At 47.9% G+C, this 27,505-nt stretch overlaps 1 protein-coding gene across 2 annotated transcripts; it reads left to right on the top strand.

The window, feature by feature from the left end:
- The first annotated feature begins 1,226 nt into the window (after window positions 1–1,226).
- SFXN4 (sideroflexin 4) lies at window positions 1,227–25,391 on the top strand. 2 transcript variants are annotated; one of them, XM_049646559.1, is made up of 14 exons: window positions 1,227–1,388; window positions 2,780–2,845; window positions 4,666–4,740; window positions 6,133–6,159; window positions 6,246–6,300; window positions 8,560–8,585; window positions 9,135–9,188; window positions 9,274–9,330; window positions 9,463–9,528; window positions 10,346–10,418; window positions 11,295–11,410; window positions 17,874–17,959; window positions 19,571–19,688; window positions 24,454–25,391. In XM_049646559.1, exons 1-14 carry the CDS (start codon window positions 1,350–1,352, stop codon window positions 24,529–24,531), a joined length of 936 nt encoding a protein of 311 aa, XP_049502516.1. In that variant the 5' UTR covers window positions 1,227–1,349; the 3' UTR covers window positions 24,532–25,391. The 2 variants fall into 2 exon arrangements, with proteins under 2 accessions (XP_049502516.1, XP_049502517.1); XM_049646560.1 differs by lacking the exon at window positions 9,463–9,528 and having other exon boundaries at window positions 24,454–25,390.
- Window positions 25,392–27,505: the final 2,114 nt, after the last annotated feature.

Here is a 27,505-nt window from a genome sequence, read left to right as displayed (position 1 = left end):
CTATGGCACAATACGCAGTAGATGCATTCCTGGGGTGTGAGGGGAGCACTGGGGAGGGGGGAGCTTACCCAGCCACTGGCATGGGGGTGAACTTCCTGGAAAAGGAGATGAACTCTTGAGGTTATTGAAAAGTGAGCCAGGTGAGCTGAGCAAAAAGGGGCACAAATTCACATCAGCCTGCATAAAACCTTAAGCTTTCATGTCCCTGGAGGGAAAGGCAAGACAAGGCAAGGGACAGAACAGGCCAGCTGGCTGTTAAAGGCCCGAACAGCTTTTCCAACGGACCCAGTGTCATGTTAGGGCTTTTACATGTTTCGTCTCATTTGATCGGCAACAAAACCTTAAAACGGGTGCGATTACTGTCCTCTTTTTTACAGATGACTAAATAGACCCATTTATGTTGACTTCACCAATGCCATCCAACTAAGTAACTTATGGTCTTCAACCCAAGACTCCTGAAGACCCCTGAACTCCCTAAACGTCCAGGAGCACACATTCTACAACCACCCCACCCACCCCAGTGCAGGGCCAGGATGTAGGGGAGGTAGCAGCAGGAGGAGGGCAGATGCATTTCTTCTCCAGAACCAGACCCTACTTGATCTGGTATTCAAAGGAAGGAACTGAAACTGCCCCCGCACTAGAGAAAAACTTGGGAGATTGCACTTTATGCAGTGCCCTCTTCACCCGCAGGGTCAGGGCCCCACACTTAGAAGGGCCCTGGGGCTGGTTTAATGCTCAGGATGTTGACTTTTTGAAACTCAATCGTTTTTGAATAAGGGGTGCCACATTTTCAAATTTCACCGTGAAAATTAAGTAGCCAATCCTGACTATCCCCAATGCCCTTCCAAAAGGTTGGCACACCGGTCATCTGGGTAAGATTCAGGTTCTTCTCAGTAGGTACTGTGATGGGGGGGAGGGGTCCATAGGTGACCCCTCCAACCTGGAATTGGTCCAGCTACCCTAAAGGGAGAATAAGGTTGGGAAGACTTGGTCTGCAGGAGGATGGGCAGGTGCACGGGGACCAGGGCGGGATGGAGGCGTGGAATCTGGACGCTGGAGCGTGGTGACAGCGAGCATCGGGAGTTCGGGGACCCGGCAGCGGGAATACCGGGCGCACCGGGTTCCCGCCACTGGCGCGCGGCGACAAAGAGCAGCGGGCGAGCCAGGAACCGGCAGCGGGAACAGGGGACGCGCGCGCGCCTGGGCGGGGCACGCCGCCCGGCTCCTCCTCCGCGCCTGGCGGGGTGGCGGCGGCCTCCCTACACTACATAGGTCCCAGGAAGAGGAGCAGGAGGAGGAGGAAACGCGGGGGCCTGGCGGCTCCCTGGGTGCAGCGGCGCGGCCCCCGCATGGAGCCCAACGTGCGCTTCTGGATCACCGAACGCCAAGTACGGCCCGGGCCCGGCGCGGCTGGGGGCGGGGAGGCCCTGGGCCGCGTGAAGTCACCGGCTGGAGTGCTGGCTGGCCCGGGTGACCTTGGGTAGGCCACGTGGTCGCACCACCCGCCTTCCCACCTCAGACCCCGGGAGGGGACGAAGGGGAAACCCAAGCGTGCGGGAGGCCGACAGCCAGGGCTGTTACCGCGTGTCACCGCTACCCCAGGCCTGGCTAGCGAGGGTCGTCACAAGGTCACCCTACCCATCGCCCTGAAGAGTCAGGCCCCGCCTCGCAGGGGTCTGCCCTCCGCTGCCTGAGCTGTTGCTGAGCACCAGCTTGGAAAGGAACAGGTGCATCCAGGAGCCACCCCCGCCCCTCCTAACCTCCGTAGGCTCAGCCACTCGGATGGCACAGGGGCTGTCGGCAGCGGTAGACAGGGAGTAGCGCGGGCCCCGCCTCCAGGCGGTGACTGGGCGGCGCTGCCCAATAGAAATACGATGGGAGCCGTAGAGGTCATTAAAATTTTTCTAGTAGCCACATTCAAAAGGGTAAAAAGGAACAACAGAAATTAATTTTAACAGTCTATTGTATTTAGCCCAACAAATGTAAAATATTAACGTTTCAACACGTAATCAATGTAAAAATTATTAATGAGATATCTACATCCCTTTTTTACATCTTTGAAATCTGGTGTCTGTTTTACACATACAGCGTATCTCAGTTTGGCCTGGCCACATTTCAGGGGCTCCAGAGCCACACGGGGCTAATTGGACCATACAATTCTAGGGTGTTCTCTTTCAGCCTTACCTAAAGGAGGGCCTAGCCTGGTTTTGAGTGGGGAAGTTGAAAGGGGACAGAGAACTCCAGCTTTCCAGGCAGAGCCAGGACCGGAAGCCAAAACCATTGCAGAGGTGGTGTGTGTTGTGGGGGAGGGGAAGGGGAAGGTTTTGGAAGCCAACCACACTTCCTCTGTCCACATGTGAACTGAGCTGCCTTTATTGATGCCTGGCTGGGGTGTCGGGTTCTTTATGACTCAAGTTAAGTCTTAGAACAATGATAAGAGGGTAAAGAAGAAGCTTCTGAGAACTTTCTAGGTAGTTGGTTCCAGGTCATTTGTGCGATGTGAACATAGATAGGCCCATTTGACCCCAGAGTCTGAGCTTTTAATCCTCGAGAGTAATTTGATATTAGAGTAGTTAAGAGCACAGGCTGCTGGGTTTGGTCCCGGCTGGGTTTTCTTGGGTACGTTCGTGAGCTTTACCTCACCTGTAACATGGGGATGTTGCAGAAGCTGCAGTTAGAAGCCCTTTAGGGTCTCAAACATTATGTTCACCGTTATTATTACCATACATCTTTTCTTTCTGCCACCACTAACCTCTCTGGTGCTCTTCTCCCTCTCCAGTCTTTTATTCAGAGATTCGTTCAGTGGACAGAGTTATTGGATCCTACAAATTTGGTTGTTTCAATTGTGAGTATTTCCTTGTTTTCTGAGATAACGCATTTCACATCTTATTCTGAAACGGGAAGACCGTGTGTCCCTGTTGAAAAGCAGTGGAAACAGAATCCATATATATTATCACGTTTTCATTCCTTCAGAATGAGCTTGTTAGATTGGAAGGTGGGTAAGCAAATGCTGACAGGTAATACCAAGCTCTGGGCCAGGTGCTGGTGGCTCAAAAGGGATCAAAACAGTCATCCCTGGTCATGGAGGACAGACTGGCAGAGGTGGTCACAGACCTTGACCTCGGGTTCTAAGGGAGGCGGAAGGCCAGAGGGAGGAGGCATCCAGGAAAGGTCAGACAGAAGGGACTGTAAGCAAAGCCCAGGGGAGAGAGCGGGTAGTCCGGTCAGTGCGTTGGGGAACCAGGCAGTTCCTGAAGGGCCTTGTGTGTCACTCAGATGAGAGGGGTTTGCATTTAGCCTGCAGGGCGAGGTGGTGAGGTTTGTGGTTCAGAGGGTCTCTGGTCCCATGTGGCGAAGGATCAGAGGGACCAGACTGTAGATGAGGTGAGCTGTTCAGGGAATGGCTCAGCTATCTGAGTGAAAGACCAGGGTTTGAACCATGTGTTGCTGAGGGCAGAAGAGGAGATGCCCTGTCACCAGCAATATCCCTCAGGGCCAGAGGCACAGGGACACTCCCATCCTTGTGTTCAAGTTGTTCCAGGCAGCCTTGTTTATTTATTTTTATTTTTATGTTTTTTTAATGTTTATTTATTTTTGAGGGAGAGAGGGAGACAGAGTGTGAGCCGCGGAGGGGCAGAGAGAGAGGGAGACACAGAATCCAAAGCAGGCTCCAGGCTCCGTGCTGTCAGCACAGACCCGACCTGGGGCTCATGAGATCATGGCCTGAGCCGGAGTCGGATGCTCAACCAACTGAGCCGCCTGGGTGCCCCACAGTCTAGTTTATAATAGAGAAAAATAACCTGAATGCCCATCAGTAGGGAAATAGGAAAATATAATGTATATTCATACAGTGGAATACTAATAGAAGTTGAAAATGATGATCTAGTTTGCGATGTATAGTATTAACGTGGAAACACATGTATGATGTTACATGGAAAGCATCTACAATGTTAAGTGGAAAAAGCAAGACGCATAAAGTACAACATTTATGCAGATGACAATATAAACCAAAACTACATCTTTGTTTACAGATACATGTATTCTTATTTGTAGAAGTATAAGAAAATGGACTGGAATTTCATACCTTGAACTCATAATACTTTCTCTCTGATAGAATAGGGAGACAGGAGACTGCGGGTGATGGCTTTTTGGGGAAAAAGAAAAAAAAGAAAAGAAAAATTGGAAGCAAATATAACCGAATGTTTTATAGCTGTTAATTCTGTGGAAGGGGATTGGGAGTATGTACTCATTCTTTGTATTTTCTGTATTTAATTCTTTTTTTTTTTTTTTCTCAAATTAAGAAGAAATGAAGAGAGGAAGTAAGCCTGAATGGATCAGATGTGGGGGTGAGAGAGAGGAGAGATCTTCAGGTTTCTCTCAAAGCCAGGCAGATGGTGGTGGCTCTCACGGAGACAGCTGACATCAGAGAATGGGAGGGAGGTGGCAGCACCCGTGGCTTGAGCTGCTGGAGCTGTCTGGGAAGCTGGGAGCTCTGGATCTGAGTGCCACACGGGACTGTCCTCATGGAAACTCTCAGGGAGTAGAGAACCTCATCAGCGTGTTGCACTGAAATCAGATGTGAAGGAGCATGTGATTCCTAAATCTGAGGATATAGCTAAACAATATTGAGATCATTGCTTGATTTTTTTTTCTCTTTGATTATAGGAAAAAATAGAAAAATCAAGGCAACTATTGTTAACAAATGAAGATGCGTTCACACATGACTTGGAGGACCGAAGGGTATGTCTCCCGTGCCTGGTTCAGGGTTGGATGTGGTTGCCTTCAGGAGATTCTGCTTTGCATGGTCTCAGATCAGGTGGAGTCTTGTCATAGTGAACACTGTCCAGGGGATCTGCTTTTTAGAACTGGATTAGGTTTTTTTTTGTTTGTTTATTTATTTTTGATAGAGAGAGACAGAGCACAAGTGGGGGAGAGGCAGAGAGAAGGAGACACAGAATCTGAAGCAAGCTCCAGGTTCCGAGCTGTCAGCACATAGCCCGACATGGGGCTCGAACCCACAAACCGCGAGATCATGACCTGAGCCAAAGTCGGACGCCTAACCGACTGAGCCACCCAGGAGCCCCATGGATTAGTTTCTTTTAAATGTAGTGAGGATTCATTCTCTTAAACCAGATTACTAGCAGAAGGAGCTAGTATTAAGGAGAAAAAAGCATAGGGTTCCTCCTGTGCTTAGATATTAGTGGGGATCCTCTGTGGCCGATCCCTGGAGCCCCATGGGAAACTCCAGAATTCAGGCAGGCCTCTGAAGTCAGAATCTATTTCCCATTAGAGGTAGTGGTCCAGGTCAGGATTACACTCCTGCCCAAAGAGTTAATTAAACCAAGCATTTGTTATCTACCTTGTGGTGGATGGGGCTTTCCAGAGCCTACAGACATCAGTCCTGTGAGGCAGCCTGTGGAAAGCTCACATATTTAGTTTGGGGTGTGTGTGTGTGTGTGTGTGTGTGTGTGTGTGTGTGTGTTTATGAACTTGATAGGGCCTCTGGGCTCACAGCCTGGCTCAGATGCAGGTGCCTTGGCTAATGGCATGGTGCATCACCTTGCCTGCTCTTCTCTGAACCAGGGGCAGGCTAGATTCAGGTACTCACCTGAAGAGTAAGTTAGGTGTTGGCCTTGAGTCCTCTCCAAGGTAGGAGATTTAGGACTTTTTAATGTTCTGGCTGTTTTCTTTCTGTGGATCATCTTATTGCTTATTGTTAGTTCATTTGTTTGTTTGATACATTTGATTAATTTTTTAAAAATTTTTTAAACATTTATTTATATTTGAGAGAGAGAGTGAGAGCGGGGAGGAACAAAGAGAGAGGAAGATACAGAATCTGAAGCAGGCTCCATGGTCTGAGATGTCAGCACAGAGCCTGATCGGGGCTCGAACTCATGAACCGCGAGATCATGACTTGAGCCGACGTTGGATGCTTAACCGACTGAGCCACCCAGGCGCCCTTGACTGATTTATTTTGATTTATTCTGTCCATGTGGCATTGAACAGTTCTGGCCTTCACTCTCTAAAAGGTGGAGTAAAGGCGGCACCAGAAATGAGACTGGAGAGATTTTTTTTTTCCTTTTTTGCTGCCAATTCACCTTTAAAAGCTTTGCTTGTTTTTTCTCTTTTTAGGTACAAGAAGCTTGGAAGAGAAGTCTTGTAAGTTTCAGCCCCTTGCTAATTTTTAGCCTGCTATGATAACAAAACCAAACATCAGACTGACCCTTGTGTTTGCTCTTGTGAAGTCAACAGTGCATCCTGACAACAGCAAACTGATCCCCGTTCCTTTTCGGCCTGCAGGTGAGCAGATTCCAATTTTCACAAGCGGGTTGAGAAAACATGGCTTGTAACAGTTAAAAAACTCTGTCTAGAAGGATTTCTGACAGTGAGTCTGGAAACAGCTTAAAAGGGATGTTTGAAGGGTCTAGGTGTTGATAGTGGAGAAGAGCAGGTTTGGGGCCCAGAGCTGCATCCAGTTTTGTGGAAAGATCTGGAAGGTTGGGGGTGAGGGCACAGGCCTGGGTCTGAAACCTACTTTGCTCTGTTATCTGCTAAGAAACACGGCCGATCATTTCATCGATGATGGTTCTAGAACTGGTAACTCATAAGTGTTTTGGATTCCATGTAGTATCCTCTCTCTCATATCTTAATTACAATGAGGGGAATAAAACCTATGATCATACAGGGCCCTTTTAACTATAAATTCTCTTATAAACAAAAAGCTGGAAACACCATAATATCCAACAATTCAGACTATAGTTAAATAATTCATTAAAATGAATGAGGTAAATCCCATGTGCTAATGTAGAAGAATGGATCTCCAGGAACTAGTATTAAAGGGGAAAAAGGCACAATATGAAACAGTGTATAGTGATCCTGTTTGTATGAATAAGTGTTGTGAGCATGAGAGAGCACCAGAGAGTGTGGGAGTTTCCATCTAGTAGAGGAAAAACACTTGTCTCTCCTTTTAATGCCTCGCTTCTGACACCAGATACATGGGCTTTTCCCACACCCTTCAATTCTGTGACACCAGCCAGGTGTCTTATAGGTTTTTGAGTTTTTAATTTTTTTTTTTTTTTTACATTTATTTATTTTTGAGAGACAGAGAGACAGAGCACAAGTCAGGGAGGGGCAGAGAGAGAAGGAGACACAGAATCCGAAGCAGGCCCCAGGCTCCGAGCCATCAGCAAAGAGCCCGACATGGGGCTCAAACTCACAAACTGTGAGATCATGACCTGAGCTAAAGTTGGACACTTAACTGACTGAACCACCCAGGTGCCCCTGGTTTTTGGGTTTTTTTAATGTCTATTTATTTTTGAGAGAGAGAAAGAGAGAGAACTAGCAAGGAAGGGGCAGAGAGAGAGAGAGAGAGAGAGAGAGAGAGAGAGAGAATCCCAAGCAGGCTCTGTGCTGTCAGTGCAGAGCCCGACATGGGGCTCAAACTCATGAACTGTGAGATCATGACTTGAGCCAAAATCAAGAGTCAGACGCAGCCACCTAGGTGCCCCTGTCCTACAGTTTTAAGTCAGTCCTGACTGTCGACCTGGGGACAGCGACAGACCCCACAGGTTAAGGGCTCAGGCCCACCAGACCACCCCAACTTCAGAGGCCAATTGAAAGTCCAGGTTCTCTGTGCTTCTGACGAACCTGCTGTAAATTGGAGGTCCTCACACCCCCCCCCAGCCCCCCCAACTCCTGGGGCTTGAAATTGCTAGACTGGCTCACAGAGCTCAGGAAGACCATTTACTTACTAGATTCACCGTTTGTTATTAAAGGATACAGCTCGGGAACAGATGGAAGTGATGCACAGAGTGGGCTGGGGAAGAAAGAGCTTCCACACCTTCCCCAGGCCTCTGCTCTGCCAGCACCTGCTTGTCCTCAGCAACTGAAACACTGTAAAAAGCAGGCTTTATCACTACGGTTGACTAGATCGTTGGCCCTTGTGACTAGCCCCGCCTCCAGCCCCTTTCCCCTCCCTGGAGGTGGAGGTAGGGGGTGGGGCCGAAAGGTCCAATCCAACCCCCTCATGCGTTGGCTGGTTCCCCTGGCAACCAGCCCCTCCTTAGGGGCTTTCCAAAAGTCACCTCATTAACACAAACTCAGGTGAGCTGGACCGGGGTTCTTAGGAGTACAAAAGACACTCATTTCTCCTTCACTGCTGTTCTCATTGAGGAAATCCCAAGGGCATTAGGGTCTCTGTGCTCGGAACAGGGACGAAGAGCAAATACGGATTTCTTATTATAAATGACTGCATCACAGATGTACTAAGTTCGTGCAGAAGGACGAACAGGTGCGGGTTCACAGCGCTTGCTCTGAGTTGGAGGGACTGGGAAGGCCCGGGGGGCGGGGGCACCTCTCTAGGTCTTTCCTTGCTGTGCTGATTGAAATGCTTGCCATATGCATATAGTTATTATTAGGAAAAAATGAAACAATGAAGACTGTCCTTTGGCGTCTGTGCCTTCAGGGCGCTGGAGAGGAGGTTCTCCGGTGGGTGCCCCCCCCCACCCCCCCGCCTGCCTCGGGGGCTGCAGTCACTGACCCTCTTCTCTTCCTTGCCAGCTCTCCTACCTTTCACGGCACCCATGGTGAGTCAGCTGAGACCCCAGGTTTAGGAAGATGTCCACTCATCTCCTAACCTCAGCGGTTTGTGTCCTCCAGCTCTGGAGCCCTGTCCCACCACCCCCTGCCTCTGACCCTTGGCTGCTTTTCTTGTATTTTCAGCCTGCCCCCCACACTTAATCCAGTCGGGCATCTGGGCCTCTTGAAGGTCCCTGTGTCACAAGGTAGTCCTTTCTCTGGATGCCTACTGTGCTCAGCGCTACAAGGCGGATGAAATGCTCCCTGCTGCAAGCACACAGGACTGTCCGTGACCTTCTCTCCCTTAACCCTCCACCCCACCCCTGCCCAGTACAGGCCCTCTCCTGGGACCTGGGATTGCCCCCCTACCCCCACCCCAGAGAGGCTGTACCACCGTCACTCTCACGGGGTGCTTTTTCACAAAGTGACAGCATTCCTCCGTCGCCTCCTTATCCCAGTTCCTGGGGGGCCAGTCCTGCATCTCCCCTGGGAAGTCCTTTGCCCGGCAGCTCCCCCTCCCCCAGAACACTTAAAACTTTGCTTTATTTTCTTAAAAGATCTTTTTGTCGATGCTGTCGGTGAAAAGTCTGAAGTCCCTGATTTTACCTCAGGTAACAACTGTTTCTATTTCATGATGACTGAATTCTGTTGTGCTCGAAACCAGTGTGTGATCCGTTTGCCTCCGTCTTTGTGCAGGTTTCCTTCTACACCTACACTACGGCATTCAACATTGTCAACGGAAACGCAAGTTATGTGAGTATTATGAGGCCCAGGGGATATGCAATTCTCTGTTATTTCTTTTGGAGTTTTGTTTGTTTGTTTTAATTATCCTTCCAGGGTAAAACTGTGGTATTTGCTAAGTATGTACTTTTTTTTTTTCCTTAGAATCGTCGCCCACATGAGAGTCTATTACTAGGGACAGGAGTAATTGCTTCTTCATCCTTTTTTGGAGTGGGTATTTTAAAAATCTGTCAAATCTTATTTATTCCTCAGGACAAAACAAAATATTCTGAATTAAAATTCATGTTTCAACTCAAACTATTTTTTTTAATCTTTGTTTTTTAATTCAAATTTTTTTTTTTTTTTTTTTTTTTTTTAAGAGAGTGCGTGCGTGAGCAGGGTAGGGGCAGAGAGAGAGGGAGAGAGAATCCCAAGCAGGTTCCATGCTCAACACAGAGCCTGACATGGGGCTCAATCCCACGGCCCTGGGATCGTGACCTGAGCCGAAATCGAGAGTCAGACGCCCAACTGACTGAGCCACCCAGCCACCCCCTCAATTCAAACAACTTAGAAAGTATGACTAAGAGATAAGAAAGGAAATGGTCACCTGTAATCCTGTCACCCCCCCCCCCCAAATAAGCATATGAGCATCCCAAGTTTCTAGGCATATACTCAGTACTCTTACCTTTTTAAAAAATGTATTTAGGCTAGATAAACATGTACAAATCGTATATTGCTTTGGATGTCAGGGCACTGTGATGGTTAAAAACGCAGACATTAGAGTCAGATAAGCCTGGGTTGGCATCCTGGCTCAAATTCTTAGTGGCTCAGTGACTCTGGACAAGTTATATAACCTCCCTAAGCCCCCGTGTGTTCCGCTGATAATCGGGAGAACACCTCAGCGTTGCAAGAATTAAAAAATACACGGAGAGCATTTGCAAAGGCCTGACCTGTGCCAGGAACTAGGTCGATGCTAACTCTTGCTATTGAGTATGTTCAGCTGATTTTTCGGACCTAGGCAGTAATGATTTTTCTCTTGTTTTTCTAGTTACTCCCTCATTTGCTCCAGATGCGGCTGAATAACATGTTATTGAAAAAAGCCCTTCCCATCATCATTCTGAGTAAGCAGGAAGCATGCAGTCTCTGTGGTCTCTGAGCTTTCCTTCATCTTTGGGGACAGCCAGGTCCCTTGGCCACATTGTGACTGATGACAGCTGCTATTTGTAGCTTTCCGGGGCCCCCGGGGCCAAACTAGGTCCTTGGTTTGAGAGGTGACACTTGCTCTGTAGATATGCTCTTCATTGTCACAGGATGAACACAATTACATTTGCAAGACTGTGCAAGCCCTGTGCATGTATCATTTCACTTAATCCTGACAAAAATGTATGGGTAGCAATATCGGTAGTCCGTTTACAGAAGCAGAGGCTGAGGCAGGGGAACATTAACTGTCCTAGGGTCACACAGGGAATAGGTGGCAGTAGGGGGGATTCCAGCCTGGCGGACAGACTCTAGTGGGAGCAACAGAGATGTTAACCGTTTCAAGTTTGCCAGCCTGCAGATTCACTAATTCACACTCCATGTTTGACTCTGGAAATCATAATAGCGGTTTGAAGTGTTGGCAGAATGATGTGGGCGGTGACATTTGGGAGAACGTCATAGAAACCTGATCAGACCAGCTAAAGCAAAGAAGGGGGGTGTATTTCCAGGACCCCGGGGTTTCTCCTGGAATCCTCCCGGGGAGCTGGGCTGGACTTTCAGAGGTGCTGAAACCTGGTGCCGGGTCCTGGTCAGGGAAGGACCAACCGACTGGGAAGCCAACAGTTCTGATCCAGCTCCACAGCCCCAGGACAGAGCTCGGTTGGCCAGCTCCCGCCAGGTGACCGCCTGAGGGCGGAGGAAGCACAGCCATCAGAGGAAGAGGCGTGACATCAGAAATGGTGTTCCTTCACTGGGCCAAACTCACCCCCTGTTGTGCATTTTCTTCTCTACATCCACAGCCCACATCAGTGCCATGAATGTTGTTGCCGCCCGAAGCCTTGAGCCCATTCGAGGGATTGAAGTCATGGACAAGGAAGGCAACGTCATGGGCTATTCCAGAAGAGCCGGGACAAAGGTAAGGGGATGCAGTGGAGCCTTAGCTGGCTTGCCTCTTGGGTAGAGCATTGAGTTTTCTGTTTGAGAGCTGTACCCAAGTCATGTCTCCCTTCCGTCTTTCCTTATCCTGTTTTCCCTCTTGCAGACAGAGCGGTTTTCCATTTTGCACTGTGATGTTTGAAATGATGTTTCCATTTTACACCACTAATATGCAATTAGTCTGGGTTCTCCAGAGAAACAAAACCAGTCGTATGTATGCATGTGTGTATTTATTTTAAGTAATTGGCTGATTCAATCGTAGGGCCCATAGGTTGCTCAAGTGTAGGCCAGGTCGGCAGGTTAGAAACTCAGGAGCCGCTGAGGCAAAATTTCTTCTCTGGGAAAACCTTCTTGATTTTGCTCTCAAGGCTTCCCAACTGATTAAACAAGGCCCATTCACACCGTGGAAGGTAATCTTTGCTTAAAGTTAACTGATTATAGATGTTAACCACATTTACAAAATAGCCCCACGGTAGCACGTCAGTGTTTGGTTTAAGTACCAGGTCCCATCGCCTAGCCAGGTTGACACATGAGACTGACCGCCGCAGACGGGCTTCCACCAAATGCTAGGCCGCTCTCTGAGGGTGAGATTTTATTTTTCCAGCTCAGCATCCACACACACCCCCGCCCAAGGCTGCTCTGCACTTGTGGAAGTCAGTGACTCCCTGTCTGGATTTGAGAGCAGTGTTCGCGGTCCCCCTCACAGCAGATTTTCTTATAGTCTTCGTCTTTCCGGACCAGTCTGCTGGCAAGGCTGGGCTGAGAAAAACCGTGCTCTGACCAGAACTCTTCAAAAAGGCTTCGGTTTTTAAAATTTTGTTGTGGGGCGCCTGGGTGGCGCAGTCGGTTAAGCGTCCGACTTCAGCCAGGTCACAATCTCGCGGTCCGTGAGTTCAAGCCCCGCGTCGGGCTCTGGGCTGATGGCTCGGAGCCTGGAGCCTGTTTCCGATTCTGTGTCTCCCTCTCTCTCTGCCCCTCCCCCGTTCATGCTCTGTCTCTCTCTGTCCCAAAAATAAATAAAAATCGTTGAAAAAAAAAATTAAAAAAAAAAAAGAATTTTCTATAACAAATATATATTAAAATAAATAAATAAATAAAATAAAATTTTGTTGTAAATATTTTTTTAAGTTTATTTATTTATTTTGAGAGAGACAGCGCATGCCAGAGGGACAGAGAGAGAAGAAGAAGAAGAAGAAGAAGAAGAAGAAGAAGAAGAAAGAGAGAGAGAGAGAGAGAGAGAGAGAGAGAGAATCCCAAGCAGGTTCCACGCTGTCGGCACAGAGCCCCACATGGGGCTCAATCTCACGAACCTCGAGATCACGACCTGAGCTGAAATCAAGAGTCAGACACTTAGCCAACTGAGCTACCCAGGCGCCCCTCCAAGGCCTCAATTTTTAATAAGTTTTATTTTTAAATAGTTGAATTCTTTTGCTCAATTCAGCACCCTGGCTTCTGTGTGCATTCAGGTTGAAGAAACTGGACTGGCCTATGGTGGTCTCATTTGGGGTTTGAACTTTTTGTAAAATTACTTTTTCAGCAGGTGAGGTTTTTTTGTTTTTTTTTGTTTTTGTTTTTTCTCTGTGGAATGCCATTAGCTAAAGAATCATAGCATGAGGCAATTGTGTGCAAATGGCCTGAACAGCAGCATAGAACAGCCCAATAAGAAGTGAAGGGAATAATAGCTTCTCATGGTGTCAGTGTTCAAGGGGACTCCTGTCGGGACACCCTCTGCCCTATGTATCAGCAGAAGAGGAGGTCAGAAAAGATGACCGATGGGGCGCCTGGGTGGCTCAGTCAGTTAAGCGTGTGACTTCGGCTCAGGTCATGATCTCACAGCTTGTGAGTTCGAGCCCCACGTTGGGCTCTGTGCTGACAGCTCGGAGCCTGGAGCCTGCTTCGGATTCTGCATCTCCCTCTCTCTCTCTGCCCCTCCCCCACTCACACTCTGTCTCTCGCTCTCTCAAAAAATAAATAAACGTTACAAAAAATTAAAAAAAAAGAAAAGAAAAGATGGCTGCTCGTTCAGTTGGTAAATACAACGTTGTTTGGCTCACAAACATCTTGCTGTAAACCCTGTCCGTGATTCACAAAGCTGAATTACAAACCATTAGCTACATGCCTGCCACCAGATTCCTGCCAGAATGTCTAGTAGCGTGTCTGAAAAATAGGAGCCACCTTTTCTTTCTTTTTTAATTTTTAAAAATTTTTTTTAACTTCATTTTTTATTTTTTTAAATTTACATCCAAATTAGTTAGCATATAGTGAAGCAATGATTTCAGGAGTAGATTCCTTAATGCCCCTGACCCATTTAGCCCATCCCCCCTCCCACAACCCCTCCAGAAACCCTCAGTTTGTTCTCCGTGTTTATGAGTCTCTTCTGTTTTGTCCCCCTCCCTGTTTTTATATTATTTTTGTTTCCCTTCCCTTATGTTCATCTGTTTTGTCTTTTAAAGTCCTCATATGAGTGAAGTCATATGATTTTTGTCTTTCTCTGACTGACTAATTTCACTTAGCATAATACCTTCCAGTTCCATCCACATAGTTGCAAATGGCAAGATTTCATTCTTTTTGATTGCCCAGTAATACTCCATTGTGTGTGTGTATATATATATATATATATATATATATATATATATATATACCACATCTTCTTTATCCATTCATCCATCGGTGGACATTTGGGCTCTTTCCATACTTTGGCTATTGTTGATAGTGCTGCTATTAACATGGGGGTGCATGTGTCCCTTTGAAACAGCACACCTGTATCCCTTGGATAAATGTCTAGTAGTGCAATTGCTGGGTCGTAGGGCAGTTCTAGTTTTAGTTTTTTGAGGAACCTCCATACTGTTGTCCAGAGTGGCTGCATCAGCTTGCATTCCCACCAGCAACGCAAAAGAGATCCTCTTTCTCCGCATCCTCGCCAACATCTGTTGTTGCCTGAGTTGTTGATGTTAGCCATTCTGACAGGTGTAAGGTGCTATCTCATTGTGGTTTTGATTTGTATTCCCCTGATGATGAGTGATGTTGAGCATGTTTTCATGTGTCAGTTGGCCATCTGGATGTCTTCTTTGGAGGAGTGTCTATTCATGTCTTTTGCCCATTTCTTCACTGGATTATTTGTTTTTTGGGTGTTGAGTTTGATAAGTTCTTTGTAGATTTTGGATACTAACCCTTTATCTGATATGTCATTTGCGAATATCTTCTCCCATTCTATCGGTTGCCTTTTAGTTTTGCTGATGTTTCCTTCGCTGTGCAGAAGATATTTATTCTGATGAGGTCCCAGTAGTTCATTTTTGCTTTTGTTTCCCTTGCCTCCGGAGATGTGTTGAGTTGAGCTGAATTACAAACCATTAGCTACATGCCTGCCACCAGATTCCTGCTAGAACGTTTAGTAGCGTGTCTGAAAAATAAGAGCCACCTTTTCTTTCTTTTTAAATTTTTTTTAATGTTTATTTTTGAGAGAGAGAGAGACAGACAGAGTGTGAACAGGGGAGGGGCAGAGAGAGAGGGAGACACAGAATCCGAAGCAGGCTCAGGCTCCCAGCTGTCAGCACAGAGCCTGACGTGGGGCTCAAACCCATGAACCGTGAGATCATGACCTGAGCTGAAGTTGGACACTTAACCGACAGCCACTCAGGCACCCCGGTAGTGGCCACCTTTCTAAATGAATTACAGGTAACAAGGGGACAAGTGGTTGCCTGAAACACCTCGTTTTCGAAACAAAGGTTTTGTGCCTAAGAACCACCCTAACGAGACATTTTTAATAGCTTTATTGAGATGTAATTTATATACTATAAAATTCACCTGTGGTGCAAGTATAGTTGGATGAATTTTAGTAAATTTAACCAGTTATGCGGCTATCATCTCAGTCCAAATCTAGAACATTTTCATCCTAAAAATCTCCCTTGTGCCCATTGAGCCACTCCCTTCTCCCACCCCCGGCCCCAGAGAAACACTGATCTGCTTTTTGTCCTCATAGTTTTGCCTTTCAGAAATTTCATGTAAGTGACTTGTACAAGTGTTTTTTTGTGTCTGACTTCTTTCACTTTTGAGGTTCATCCGCCTGTACCAGGCGCCGAAAGGTTGTTGCTTTTCATTGCTAAGCACCATTGCATTGTATGGATGTGCCTTCCAGGTTTTGTGTATCCATTCTCCGGGCAACGGATATTTGGATTATGTCCAGTTTGGGGCTGTTATGCAGAACGCTGCTCTGAACTTCCGCGCAAGTCTTTATGTGGATGGCCATCTGTCTGCATCTGTCTTCAGCTCCCTTTACCTGTAGGGTGCTAGGGCTGCTGTGAATCATTTGCACAGCTGAAGAGAAGAATGAGAGCAGGTGTATTTATTTTTAAGAGCCAGAGTGAGCAAGACTGGGGGAGAGGGGCGGAGAGGTAGAGGGAGAGAGAGAATCCCAAGCAGGGTCCATTCAGTGCAGAGCCTATCATGGGGCTCGATCTCACGACGCTGGGATCAGGACCCCAGCTGAAATAAGAGTCAGATGCCCAACCGACTGAGCCCCCCAGGTACCCCATGAGCAGGTGTTTAATCTGTGAGTTGCTCCTTGGCTCCTCGTGCCCTCCAGCTGCTGTGTGAGCACAGCCACACCCTTGGCCTTAGGATCCCTTCCCTCCGGGAGCCAGGAGCTCTCAGCCTCCCAGGGGAGGCAGCCTCAGGCCCTGCTAGCTGTCAGGACGTCTAGTCCATCTGTCCAGGAGGAGCTTCGTTTTTGCATGAAGGCCAATTTAGGGTAAAAGATTTGATGGTCTGCTTGAAAAAAAAAAAAAAAAAGAAAGAAAGAAAAAACGTTTATTGGTGCACCTGGGTGGCTCAGTCAGTTGAGCATCTGAGGCTTGATTTTTGGCTCAGGTCATGATCCCAGAGTCGTGGGATTGTGCCCGCATCAGACTCTGAGCTAAGCATGGAGCCTGCTTAAGATTCTCTCTTGCTCGCGCTCTCTCTCTCTCACTTTCTCTCCCCTGCTCTCCCTCTCTCCTCTGCCCCTCTCCTGCCCCCTTGTGCATGCATGCACGCTTTCTCTTTCTCATTCTCTCTAAAATAATAATAATAATAAAAAGAATAGTGTCTGCAACTGTGCATAAGGATAAGCATTCTTCCAACATTTCCCTGTCACCAAAAGGTTTATTTTCTGTGGCTAAAATTTCAGAAACTACGCAACCAGCAATATCTGATTGTAACAGGGCACCTTTGATCAGATTTCAGGGGCCAGTCGGCGTTGTTTTCCCTTGACGGGCCTTGGAAGGCACTCCGCTGCGAAGTGTAACACGTCTCCCAGTGCCCCCCAATATAGGTGTCTGCTTTGCAGTGTCCTCCCCTCACACACAAGTGGAGAGAGGCCGGCCTCGCCCCACTGATGTGGAAACACACCACACTCGGCAGCCGCTTTTCTCTCCCTGAAGTTGAGCAGTTTTATTTTATATTCCTGAAAGTTTAAGTGCCACCCTCCTCGGCCCCCTCTGTCCCTGTGGGGGAAAGGCGTTCTCTGCAGAGGAGTCGGATGAGCTGAGCATCATCTGATGTGGGAAGCAGAGAGCGGGGCTGGCGGGCATGGGAGGGGAACCCAGAAGGCAGGCTGTAGGCACGTCCTGGGAAGCCAGCTGTGGAAGAGACGGGGTTGGAAGGGGACAGTGGCCTCATGCCTGTTCATCTTGTGCAGAGCAGTGCTGTCCGTGGAGTCATGCCTTACCCGGGGCTGGGGTTCTGAAGTTAACATGTGAGTGTCATCTATAGTCAGAATTTCCCCGGAAAGTCTCTTACGTTGCCCTTGAGTACACATGACTTTGTGCATATATAACCCATACAGTAAATAACATGTTTAAATGTTGGATGTATAATGTATATTATAGAAAAGATGACAAAATGTTATCAACCGTACAACTTACTTGTGCAAAGTAAGATTTTGTAGCACCCCTCATTCACAAGCAAAAGGTGGGTGCATGCAGGTGGATCCGTGCATGGCACGTGTGGGTGTGATGCCACGCCAGTGCCCTCTGAGCTGGACTTCTGGAAGGTTCCTCCACTCAAAGGGGTAGGAATAGCTGGGCTGCTGCTCGGGATCAGGAGGCCTGTGTCAGCGTCCTGGATTGAAAGGAAATCATGCAGCAGTCCTCGGGGGGCACTTCCAGCATTTCCACCAAGGGGCCTGCCCTTTGGTTCTAGGTGACGATGTTTCTATAAGCTGCCTTCGCTTTGTACTTTGGGTGGTTGGCAGACCAATGGAGACCATTGTGGAGTCAGCGGAGGCAAATCCCGTCCCCAGTTGCTCCTGCACCCGCCCCCGCGGTCCTCCAGCTGCACGCACGTGGGGCTGCCTCCACCTCTCTCCACCTGCATTATTTTTCTAAGTGAGAAAAGAGAAGTGCTGAAGAATATCCGGAAATGGCCTCATGCCATGTGTTAAGGTGCTTCCTTTCCATTTCTACTAGGCCGTTAAAGATACGGCGACGTCCAGGATCGTGCTGTTTGGGACCTCCGCTTTTATCCCTGAAGTCTTCTCCCACTTTTTCATAAGGTAAGAGGCAGGTAGGAATAGACGTTTGACACTCAAAATCCTTACAAAACTTGTCAAACACTGAGCCTGGTGGGAGGGATGGGAAGAAGTTTCTTTGGTCACCTTCCTGCTACATTCTGTTCATCACAGTTAGGACAGCAGGATTCACTTGGGGCACGCATGGAAATCCAGATTTGCCTGTTCCTTAAACGTGGAATCTCACCCAGACCCTGTTCTCAGCTCGCTGTGTGTTCCTGGGCGTGTCCCAGCACCTGCTGAGGCACAGCCCCTCAGGTCTCGAATGCTGAGTTGAGGTGATTGGCAGGTTCTCCCAGCTCTGATGTGTTGTGAGTGTGGCTCAAGCCTGCCTTCCCCCTTCATTCAAGCATGTGTTAAATTAGCCTAAGTGGCCTAGATTCAGCAGACCACCATCCCTTTTGAGAAGCAAGAAATGGCCGGTTGGGAGGAAGTCCTGGGGACCTGCCAGTGACAAGCCCAACACGCAGTAGCTTAGGCCGGAAGGCAGATGTGTTGGTTTAGATACTGGGTGCGGGCAGAGAGCGTAGCCCAGGGCAGCTGAGCAGACGCCCCACCGCAGGGAGGGTCCTGTCTTCACGGTGTCAGCTTCCCTCTGTCCTGCCACACGCTGGCTTCTTCATGGTGATGAGGGACGTGACTGCCAACACCTCCCAGCTGCTATCCTCAAAGAGTCCGGAGGAGGGATAGAAATGTGGCAGAGACAGGGAATGTCTTCCACTCGGTTCACAAACTCCCAGAGGAGGACTCAGTTGGCCCAGATGGGGTCACCGGAACCCATCCCCTCTATCCAGCGTGGTGAGTTAGAAAGCCTTCGTTAGGACCACATAAGGAGTGTTTTCTAGAAGTAGCAGCATGCCGCTTAGAGCCAAGTGTTACTTCCCATGGGCCACCGGCTGGATGGCTGTAGAGACTAATGCTGGCCGGGTTCTTCATGGACCAGTCTGGCTGGGTCAGAGCTGGGCTTCCTCCGAAAGCTGGCACCCTCCGGTCTATCCCTTGAAGCCCACCTAGTGACAAGAGCGGCCTGGGGAGAAGGGATGGCGTTCATTTCCCAGTGGGCCCTCACAGCTGTGATAGTGTCCAACCTGGAGTGACCTCGGTGGCTCTTCTGACTCAGCCCTTTTATTCTGCGTGTGAATGAACCCGGGCTCAGGAAGGGAAGGGGTCTTGCCCAAGACCCTGCAGTCTGTCAGTGGCAGCCGGACCCAGGCCCCTGGATCTCTGGCTCCCAGGCTGGGTCAGAAGGTCACATGCATGTCAGCAGAGCCCAGCATCTAGAATCTGGCCTCTCACTTTGGAGGTGTGGGATTTTGGACAAGTGACTTAACTGGTCGGTGGCTGTGTCCTTGTTTGTGTGAAAGGGGGTGATGATAACACAAACTTCAAAGGGTTGTTGGGGATCAAATGGGCAAATGCCTGGGAAGTGCTGAACCCCAGGCCTGACGCCCAGCGAGCGCTCCGTCAGTGCAGCTGTTGGTATCGCTTGTTTGCTGGTGAGTGGGGACCAAGGCGTGGGCCCGGCCAGCTGCACGTAAGACCATTAGAGCAGAGGGCCAACCTCTGAAGAAAGCCCAGTAACCTTGTCTCTTACAGGACCCAGTTTTTCCGGCAATATCCGTGGTCATTATGGACCTTCAAGCTGTCCTGTACTGTCTTAGTAATGGGACTGATGGTGCCAGTTTCTTTTAGTATGTACCCACAAATTGAACGGGTAAGTGCCCCCTATTCAAATTTCTCTCAAAACAAAAACAAACAAAAAAAAAAAACAAGCCTTTTTCTTCTCCTCGCTGTAAGAGAAAGAGAATTGTAAGAAATCTGCGAAGTTTACAGAAGTATAAGAATAACATTATTTAATCCCGTCCCGCAGATCACTTGTGCAATTCTGGATTCTATTTTTCTTAGTGATATACCAGAAGCATTTTTCTGGGATATTTAAAAAACCTTTGAGATTTTTTAGATACCCCATAACGTTCCATAGTGATGCCTCATCCAATGGGACTTTCTGCAGCGATGGAAATGTTTGATACGTATGCTAATACAACCACCTCTAACCACATATAGCTGTTGAGCACCTACAGTGTGGCTAATGTGACTGAGGAACAGAATTTTTTTTTGAATTATTTTTTTAAATGTTTACTTATTGCTGAGAGAGAGAGAGACAGAGTGTGAGCAGGGAAGGGGCAGAGAGAGAGGGAGACACAGAATCTGAAGCAGGCTCCGGGCTCTGAGCTGTCAGCACAGAGCCCGACGCGGGGCTCGAACTCACGGACTATGAGATCATGACCTGAGCCAAACTAAGCCACCCAGGCTCCTCTAATTTCATTTTTTTTTTTATTTTTTTTAACGTTTATTTATTTATTTATTTATTTTTATTTATTTTTTAACGTTTATTTATTTTTGAGACAGAGAGAGACAGAGCATGAATGGGGGAGGGTCAGAGAGAGAGGGAGGCACAGAATCTGAAACGGGCTCCAGGCTCTGAGCTGTCAGCACAGAGCCCGACGCGGGGCTCGAACTCACGGACCGTGAGATCATGACCTGAGCCGAAGTCGGACGCTTAACCGACTGAGCCACCCAGGCGCCCCTATTTATTTTTGAGACAGAGAGAGACAGAGCGTGAACAGGGGAGGGGCAGAGAGAGAGGGAGACACAGAATCTGAAACAGGCTCCAGGCTCTGAGCCGTCAGCACAGAGCCCGACTCGGGGCTCGAACTCACGGACCGCGAGATCATGACCTGAGCCGAAGTCAGGCTTAACCAACTGAGACACTCAGGTGCCCCTGAATTTTTTATTTAATGTATTTTAAGTACTCACATGCAGCTAGCGGTTTCTGTATTAGACGATGCAGTTCTATAGACGAGGATATAATTATAATCGATGATGAGTCAGACTACCTGGGTTCAAATTCCCAGCTCCTCCATGACCTCGGTCAATTTGCTTAAATTCCGTGAGATTCAGTTTCCATATCCATTACAGAGAATTAAAGATAGTATCTCCGCAAAAGGCTGTTGCTGCTGTCAGGGACATTGTTGATGTCACAGCTTTTGGCGATTCCTGGCGTTTCTTAGCTGCAAATTTCAAATGTTTGTTTCTGTCACCGAAGTTAAAAATCAGTGATGTCTTCAAAAGCATTTAAATTTATGGAATGAGCTTGTTCAAAACCCAAATCTAGGTTCATAACATCATTAATTCAGGTAACTTTGCCATCACCTAACGTAGAAACTTTAAATTCTCTTAGTTGCTATACTCGCTAAATATTGCTAAATATTTATTTATTAAAATAAAATGTTAGAATATATTTTTAATCCTTACAGGCCCACCTAGACCATGGCTTATTATAATAAGATTGTAATAAAAGTGAACCCTTTTGCAAATAATTACTTCTGGTCGCACTGGCACTCAGAGTGAAGGAGGAAATTCCCCTGTGGGCTATTCAGCTATGGAGAGGCGGGGCCAATGGGGGAAGGACCTTACCAGCCCCTCATGGTGATAGAACTTTATACGGAGGCATGAGGGAGACGTTTCCAGGGGGGAGTGGCTTAGTCAGGTTGTATTTTAGAAATATCACTCTTTGGATGTCACAGTGTAGATGGGGGCAGTCCTGGAGGCTAGGAGGACAGCTGGAGGGCTGTAGACACATTCTGGCTGGAGGTGATGGGGGGCTCAGAGTAGCTCCATGGTAGTAGGTTAGAGAGAAATATTGAATTGGGCGAGTTAGAATTTGTGAGCATTCAGATTGGGGGTGAAAGTAAAGAGAAAAGGATCCAAGGGGATACCCAGATTTCTGGTTTAGGTGTGATGCCAATAACCAGGACAGAGGGAAGGAAGGGCTCTGTATTAACTAGGATTACGTTTGGGGCACCTGGGTAGCTCAGTTGGTTGAGTGTCTGACTCTTGGTTTCAGCGCAGGTCATGATCTCACGTTTCGTGAGTTCAGCCCCGCATCAGGCTCCACACTGACATGCAAAGCCTGCTTGGGATTCTCTCTCTCTCCCTCTCTCTGCTCCTTCCCTGCTCATGCTGTCTCAAAATAAATAAACTTAAAAAAAAATTTTTAAATAAATTAGAATTACATTCGGTTGTAAATGAGATCAAAAATAATAACAACCTGAACAAGGTAGAAGTTGTTTCTCACTCACATAAAATGTGTCATGAGCACGCTGGGAAGGCGCACACATGAGTTGTGTTTTTCCACAGTACCTTTTCCAATAAAGCACCAGTTTTATCCAGTCACAAAGCAAAGGGAATCACGATCATAAAAGCAGGTTCAGGGTTCCAAACTGGGTGACATTTCACCATGTGATTAAACTTGGCTTCTTACACAGCGCATGGAGCAGAACATAAGTCACACAACAAACAAGGTAACGGAAAGGTGCAGAAGTTAGCGAAGCCAACGTGAAGTCAGTCTGTGGGTGCGCAGTTGAGATAAGGCCGTGGTCCAGTCGGGTCAGCTCTCGGCACTTACCGCTTATTATGGTCAAGCCGTGAAGGATCTCAGTCATGTTCGAGATCAATCGGGTAGTGCCTTTGGCGGCAGCTGCTTTTTTTTTTTTTTTTTTACGTTTTTTTTTTTTTTTTTTTTGTTTTTGTTTTTTTTTTATTTTTGGGTCAGAGAGAGACAGAGCATGAACGGGGGAGGGGCAGAGAGAGAGGGAGACACAGAATCGGAAACAGGCTCCAGGCTCCGAGCCATCAGCCCAGAGCCTGACGCGGGGCTCGAACTCACGGACCGCGAGATCGTGACCTGGCTGAAGTCGGACGCTTAACTGACTGCGCCACCCAGGCGCCCCGGCGGCAGCTGCTTTTTAAGTGGTCATAGAGGGGTCACATCAGAAGAGTCTGATGGTTTGCCGCAAAACTCGTCCCTTTATGAAGAGCCCCTGCAGACCTCCTCTGGTTCAGCTTGTTGTCAGTGCTGGGGTATCAGCTGATGCCGGTCCCGGCGATAATCTCGGAGCTGCAGTACCTCTGACTACTTGTGTCATTGCTTGACACAGGCCCCTGCTTGACATCAGAGGCTCCATTTTGCTTTCTACTGTGAGGTGACCAGCCCAATAAGGCAGCGATGCGCCATAAAGTCCTCAGGGATCTTAATTCCTTCCAGGCCAGCATGACACCATTCCTAGGGTTTGGCCCCATCTTCAAGGTACCAGATGGTATCTTTCTCATTCCACTTGGCCCCGTGCCACTTTCACTTCATCACATTTGCCAGAACTTAGTCATGTGGTCAAGCCTCACCGCAAGGGAAGCTGGGAAATGAGGTCTTTATTTTGGACCTATTTAAAATTCTGCTGCTGTGGAAGAACAGATGGGACAGATGGCAGGAAGGGTAATGTGTCACATATGGAAACAACTGTTACCTGCTAGGAAGTAAGTATGACCAAAAGGCTATGGGGAGATTAGGGAAAGAAGAGAATTGCCGGCTGATCCAGGAAGGCTGCCTGGAAGAAGTAGGCTTTGGACGTGGATGGATTTCAACAGGCAGAGATGGGGGAGTGAAGAGGGCATTCCAAGTCGGGGTATAGGAGAGCTGAGGAGTCCAATGTAGCTGGGCACAAGTCACTGAGTGTGACTGGCAACATGCTTGGGGCCAGATAGCAGGGCCTGTGTGGCCAGGCCCAGGAGGCAGGCTCTACTCTGAAGGCAACCGGTGGGTCATGCAAGGCTTGAAGGGGCAGGGCTCTCAGAGGCCAGAATAGAGGCAGGAAATGGAATCCATTTCCCCTCCTGAGCCTCTCCCCGCCAACAGCCAAGCAAGTCTTGGCATTTGCTAGACCTTGAAAGAACCTTGTTTGTCCAAGGTGGGCACAGAGGTGGCTGAATGGTGGTCCCCAGCCAGTGGGGTCCCCAAGCCCTGCCTCCTTGTCTGGCCCCCACCCAGGACCAAGACATCTTCTCAGACGTACCACGGGCTGCAGCAACCTTCAGGTCTGGAAACTCAGTGACCTTGACAGGGAAACTTGTCCCCTGCAAAACTCCTTTTCCACTAAGCTAGTACTTCTGCCACCTCGTGAGACTAAGAACCGTGACTGGGGATTAGGGGGATTGTTGTTAACTTTGGTGGGTGTGATGACAGCAGAGTAGTTGCATAACAAAGTCATTGTCCTTTGGAATTTCATAGGGAAGCATTTGTAGGTAAAATGACAGATCTGAGAATTGCCTTCAAATACTCCAGAAAATACCCCAAATTGGGATTGGGAGATGCCGGATGAAAGGAGATTGGCAGGTTGTTACTAATGCTGAGTGATGAGTAGATGAGGGCCCATTGTATTCTTTCTGCGTGTGTTTATATTTGAAATTCTCCATAACAAAGTGTTCAAGAAGTTCTGCTTTTTTGTTGTTGTCGATCAGACATCACTGAAAAAGTTGGACCGGAAAATAGATGCTTTCTGTAATATATACATATATTTTTTTGCCTTGGCTCTTAAGGCAAGAAAAGTTAATATAAATATTAAGAATTTAACTTTGTTTTTCAGATACAGTGCAATAAGCTTGAAAAGGAAATTCAGTCCGCAACAGAAGAAACGGAACTCTTCTATAACAGAGGGGTATAGGGATGAGTTTTTGGTGAATTTGTTCTGTTCCTGCTTGAACACCTTCCTCTCTGCTCAAGGTGCCCGTTCCGAGGACTCTGCCAGGGGTCTGGAACCCGAGGTGTCTGTGCCCCCAGGATGGCTTACAATTGCACAGGCCAGCGCCCTTTCCAGGCAGGCGCCTGGGGTTTCAAGCCTGGATGAAAGGGGAAACAAGAGGCTGTCCTGTCTGGTCCACCCCCATGGGGTTGCTGAGGGGACGGGTGATAGAAGATTCGATTCTCTAGGTGTTTGTTCATCGGCCTCTGAAGGGATACTGTGAAATTACTAATAAACTTATTAAAAGTTGAGTATTTGGAAAAATAAAGGAAAAGGCTCTCCCGTGCCCAGGGCCCAGGCATTAAATTGGTGGCCCACCTCAAGGTAAGTGGGAGCCTCTGGTGAGCGCTGAAGGCCTCCACCCCCAAAGCAATCCTCTTTCCCTCCTCAGCTTACTCCCATTTTGGACGACTGAAAATCTTTGGCCCCCGGGGCCATCCGCCTCCTTTCTCCTCTCAGGCAAATGACCCTGCCTCCTCCCTCACAGTGAAAACAAGGCTGTGGACCAGCGGTGGAACCTCCTGGCATCAATTCCGCAGACCTCTTTCCACCCACGCACAGCCTTCCCTCCTCCTCGCAAGGTCAGCTCTGGGCCGGGCTCTGGGCCCTTCCATTCTGATTTCCTCAGGGCCTTCCGTGCCTGTGTAGCTTCCCTGCCTCTGGCCCCAGACTCCTCCCTCCTTCCCAGAAGCAAGGGAACTACTGGGGTCACCAGCCTCGTTAAAATAGCTAACATCCTTCCAGAGCCAAATGTTTTCAAGGATTGTCTCTCCTCACTGTGCCCACCGCCTTCCACCCTGCTAGAACTGCTCCCCACCCCGCACCCCACCCGAACGCTGACTGCCAGTCTGCTGGGTGCTCAGACTCAGCATGGGGTTTTTGCTTCTCTGAGCAGTAGGCCCCCCTCCTGCTGCCCCCGGTACCCCGCCCCTCAGACATCCACTTGAGACCATCTTTTCCTCCCCGTCTCAGGAAATGGCACCGCCCCCGACGAAGCGGCGTCACCCAAGATCACTGGCGTCACCCTCTCTTCTCCCTCCCCTCAACCCCATTCAACAGCTGAGCCCAAAGGTGACAAGTGCCACAGCCTGCCCAGCCCATCAGCATCCCCTGCTGGCGTTACTCGAGTCTCTCTGCTGGCTCCTCCCTTCCCTGCCTCAGCCTGCTCTGATAAACACCTGCCCAAAAGCCTTAAATGGCTTCCCAGTGCATCAGGTTCAAGTCCAAATTCCTTACCAGGCAGGCAAGAGCCTTTACCTTATTCATCTCCTGCCGCCCCTTTTCTTCACTTTGGACCATATACCCTGTTCCTCATATGGGCTGCAGTCTTTCCTTCCTGGACCTTCGTATCAGCTGTTCCCAGCTCCAGGTTAACTCTCGCTTATGCATCAGGTCTAACTTGGACATCAATCACTCCCTCCAGGAAGCCCTCTAGGATACACAGTACTGAATTAGGTGCCCCTGCTATGTGCTCCCATAGCACTCATACTGTATCTAGCCTGGCCACACCACAGTGGGATAGCCTGTTTGCTGACCCTGAGCCCCCCCCCCCCCAGACCGCATGCCTTGAGAGCAAGAAGTGTGTGTGTTGTGCAACAAGGGAAGCCTCAGGACACAACGCAGTGCATGGCAGAGTAGGCACCCTAACATCTGCATGCTGGAGGACGTTTCCAACACACCCTGCCCCAAATCATCAAAGAATGTATCTGAGGCTTTCAATGTTCCCTGGGCCAGAATGATGGTTATCTTCAAATTTGGTTAAAAGGGTTTCACAAAAGCCTAAACGAACAAAACTGTTTAAAAAAGCCTACCAGATGGCTCGGTATAGCCACAGGCATACACGAAACAAAATGAAAGAACAAAACACACAAAGGACCCAGGTGGAGGCTTAGCCACTAACAGATGACAGAGTAGAAATGCGAGGGCACCTTTTCAAAGGAGAAGACACAAGTGCCAGCTCTAGGAAATGGGGGATGGAGAAGGGCGAGGGCAGGGAGGGCAGGGGGTGAGCCAGGCACGGAGGCAAGGAGCTGAACGCCTTAACTTTCAAACAGGCCTTGTAATAACTTCCCAGCACATCTGCATTGACAAAAGGGTTTTATCTTTTGTTTCGAGTGGGGAACATTACAGAAAGAGGGCACAATTCTTCATCTGCCTAAATTTCGTTGGATATCAAAATATTTTCATTTTATTTCTGCATCATAAATCTGTAATTTTAACAACTTTGATCATTAGCTGCTATAGTAATACAAAAAATGGAGATAAAGACGTTCATGTTCTTTTTCATAAAGTGCAGATTTAATTTTCAATTGTTTGCCTTAGTAAACATCATCTCATTCCAGATCCTCCCTGCCCCCACCCAAGGAGGGAGGGGAAAAGGCTATTTTTCATTTTTACTTAACAAATGTCTAACACAAAGAATAAATGAAAGATCTAATAAAGACAAGATTTTTTTGCAACTGTTTTTCTGGGTAAGATTTCTAAGGACAGTAGTGAGCGTAAAATAATTTTTCATAATTAATATGAATACATATAATAACAAATACATAATTTAGACCTCTATGCTTATTTTGCAACTTTTAAGTCTCCAATTATGAAAAAGGTACATAAGCTGAACAAGAATACTTTCCAGTGTGGCCAAATTACTTTCACTGAAGTATGAAGACACTCTCCGGTCTTAGCCTTTGTAATTATGTAAAGTTGCTATTTTCTTCATACCGACATTTATATCCAAAATGGGCTTATTTTTGCTCTATCATATAAGGACTGGCATCTTTTTCAAAAGAATATTGCTAGCAACAGGGTTAATTAAAGAGTACTAATGGCTTAAGTTTGCCAAGTGCTTACTTCTGTGACAATATAAATATGGATTATTAAAGTTGTCTACTCAAGTATA

Source organism: Panthera uncia, chromosome D2 (assembly GCF_023721935.1).
Source record: "Panthera uncia isolate 11264 chromosome D2, Puncia_PCG_1.0, whole genome shotgun sequence".
NCBI classification, from domain to species: domain Eukaryota; kingdom Metazoa; phylum Chordata; class Mammalia; order Carnivora; family Felidae; genus Panthera; species Panthera uncia.
Note: the sequence above shows the minus strand (reverse complement) of the source record. Positions and strands in the feature narration are given on the sequence as shown.

What these genes read in the sequence shown, in the direction of transcription:
- SFXN4 (XM_049646559.1), top strand. Translation starts at nt 1,350, where the DNA reads ATGGAGCCCAACGTGCGCTTCTGGATCACCGAACGCCAA. An exon ending in CCTTCCCATCATCATTCTGA is followed by an intron (nt 10,419 to 11,294) that starts GTAAGCAGGAAG and finishes CTACATCCACAG; the next exon opens with CCCACATCAGTGCCATGAAT. An exon ending in TGTACCCACAAATTGAACGG is followed by an intron (nt 19,689 to 24,453) that starts GTAAGTGCCCCC and finishes TTTGTTTTTCAG; the next exon opens with ATACAGTGCAATAAGCTTGA.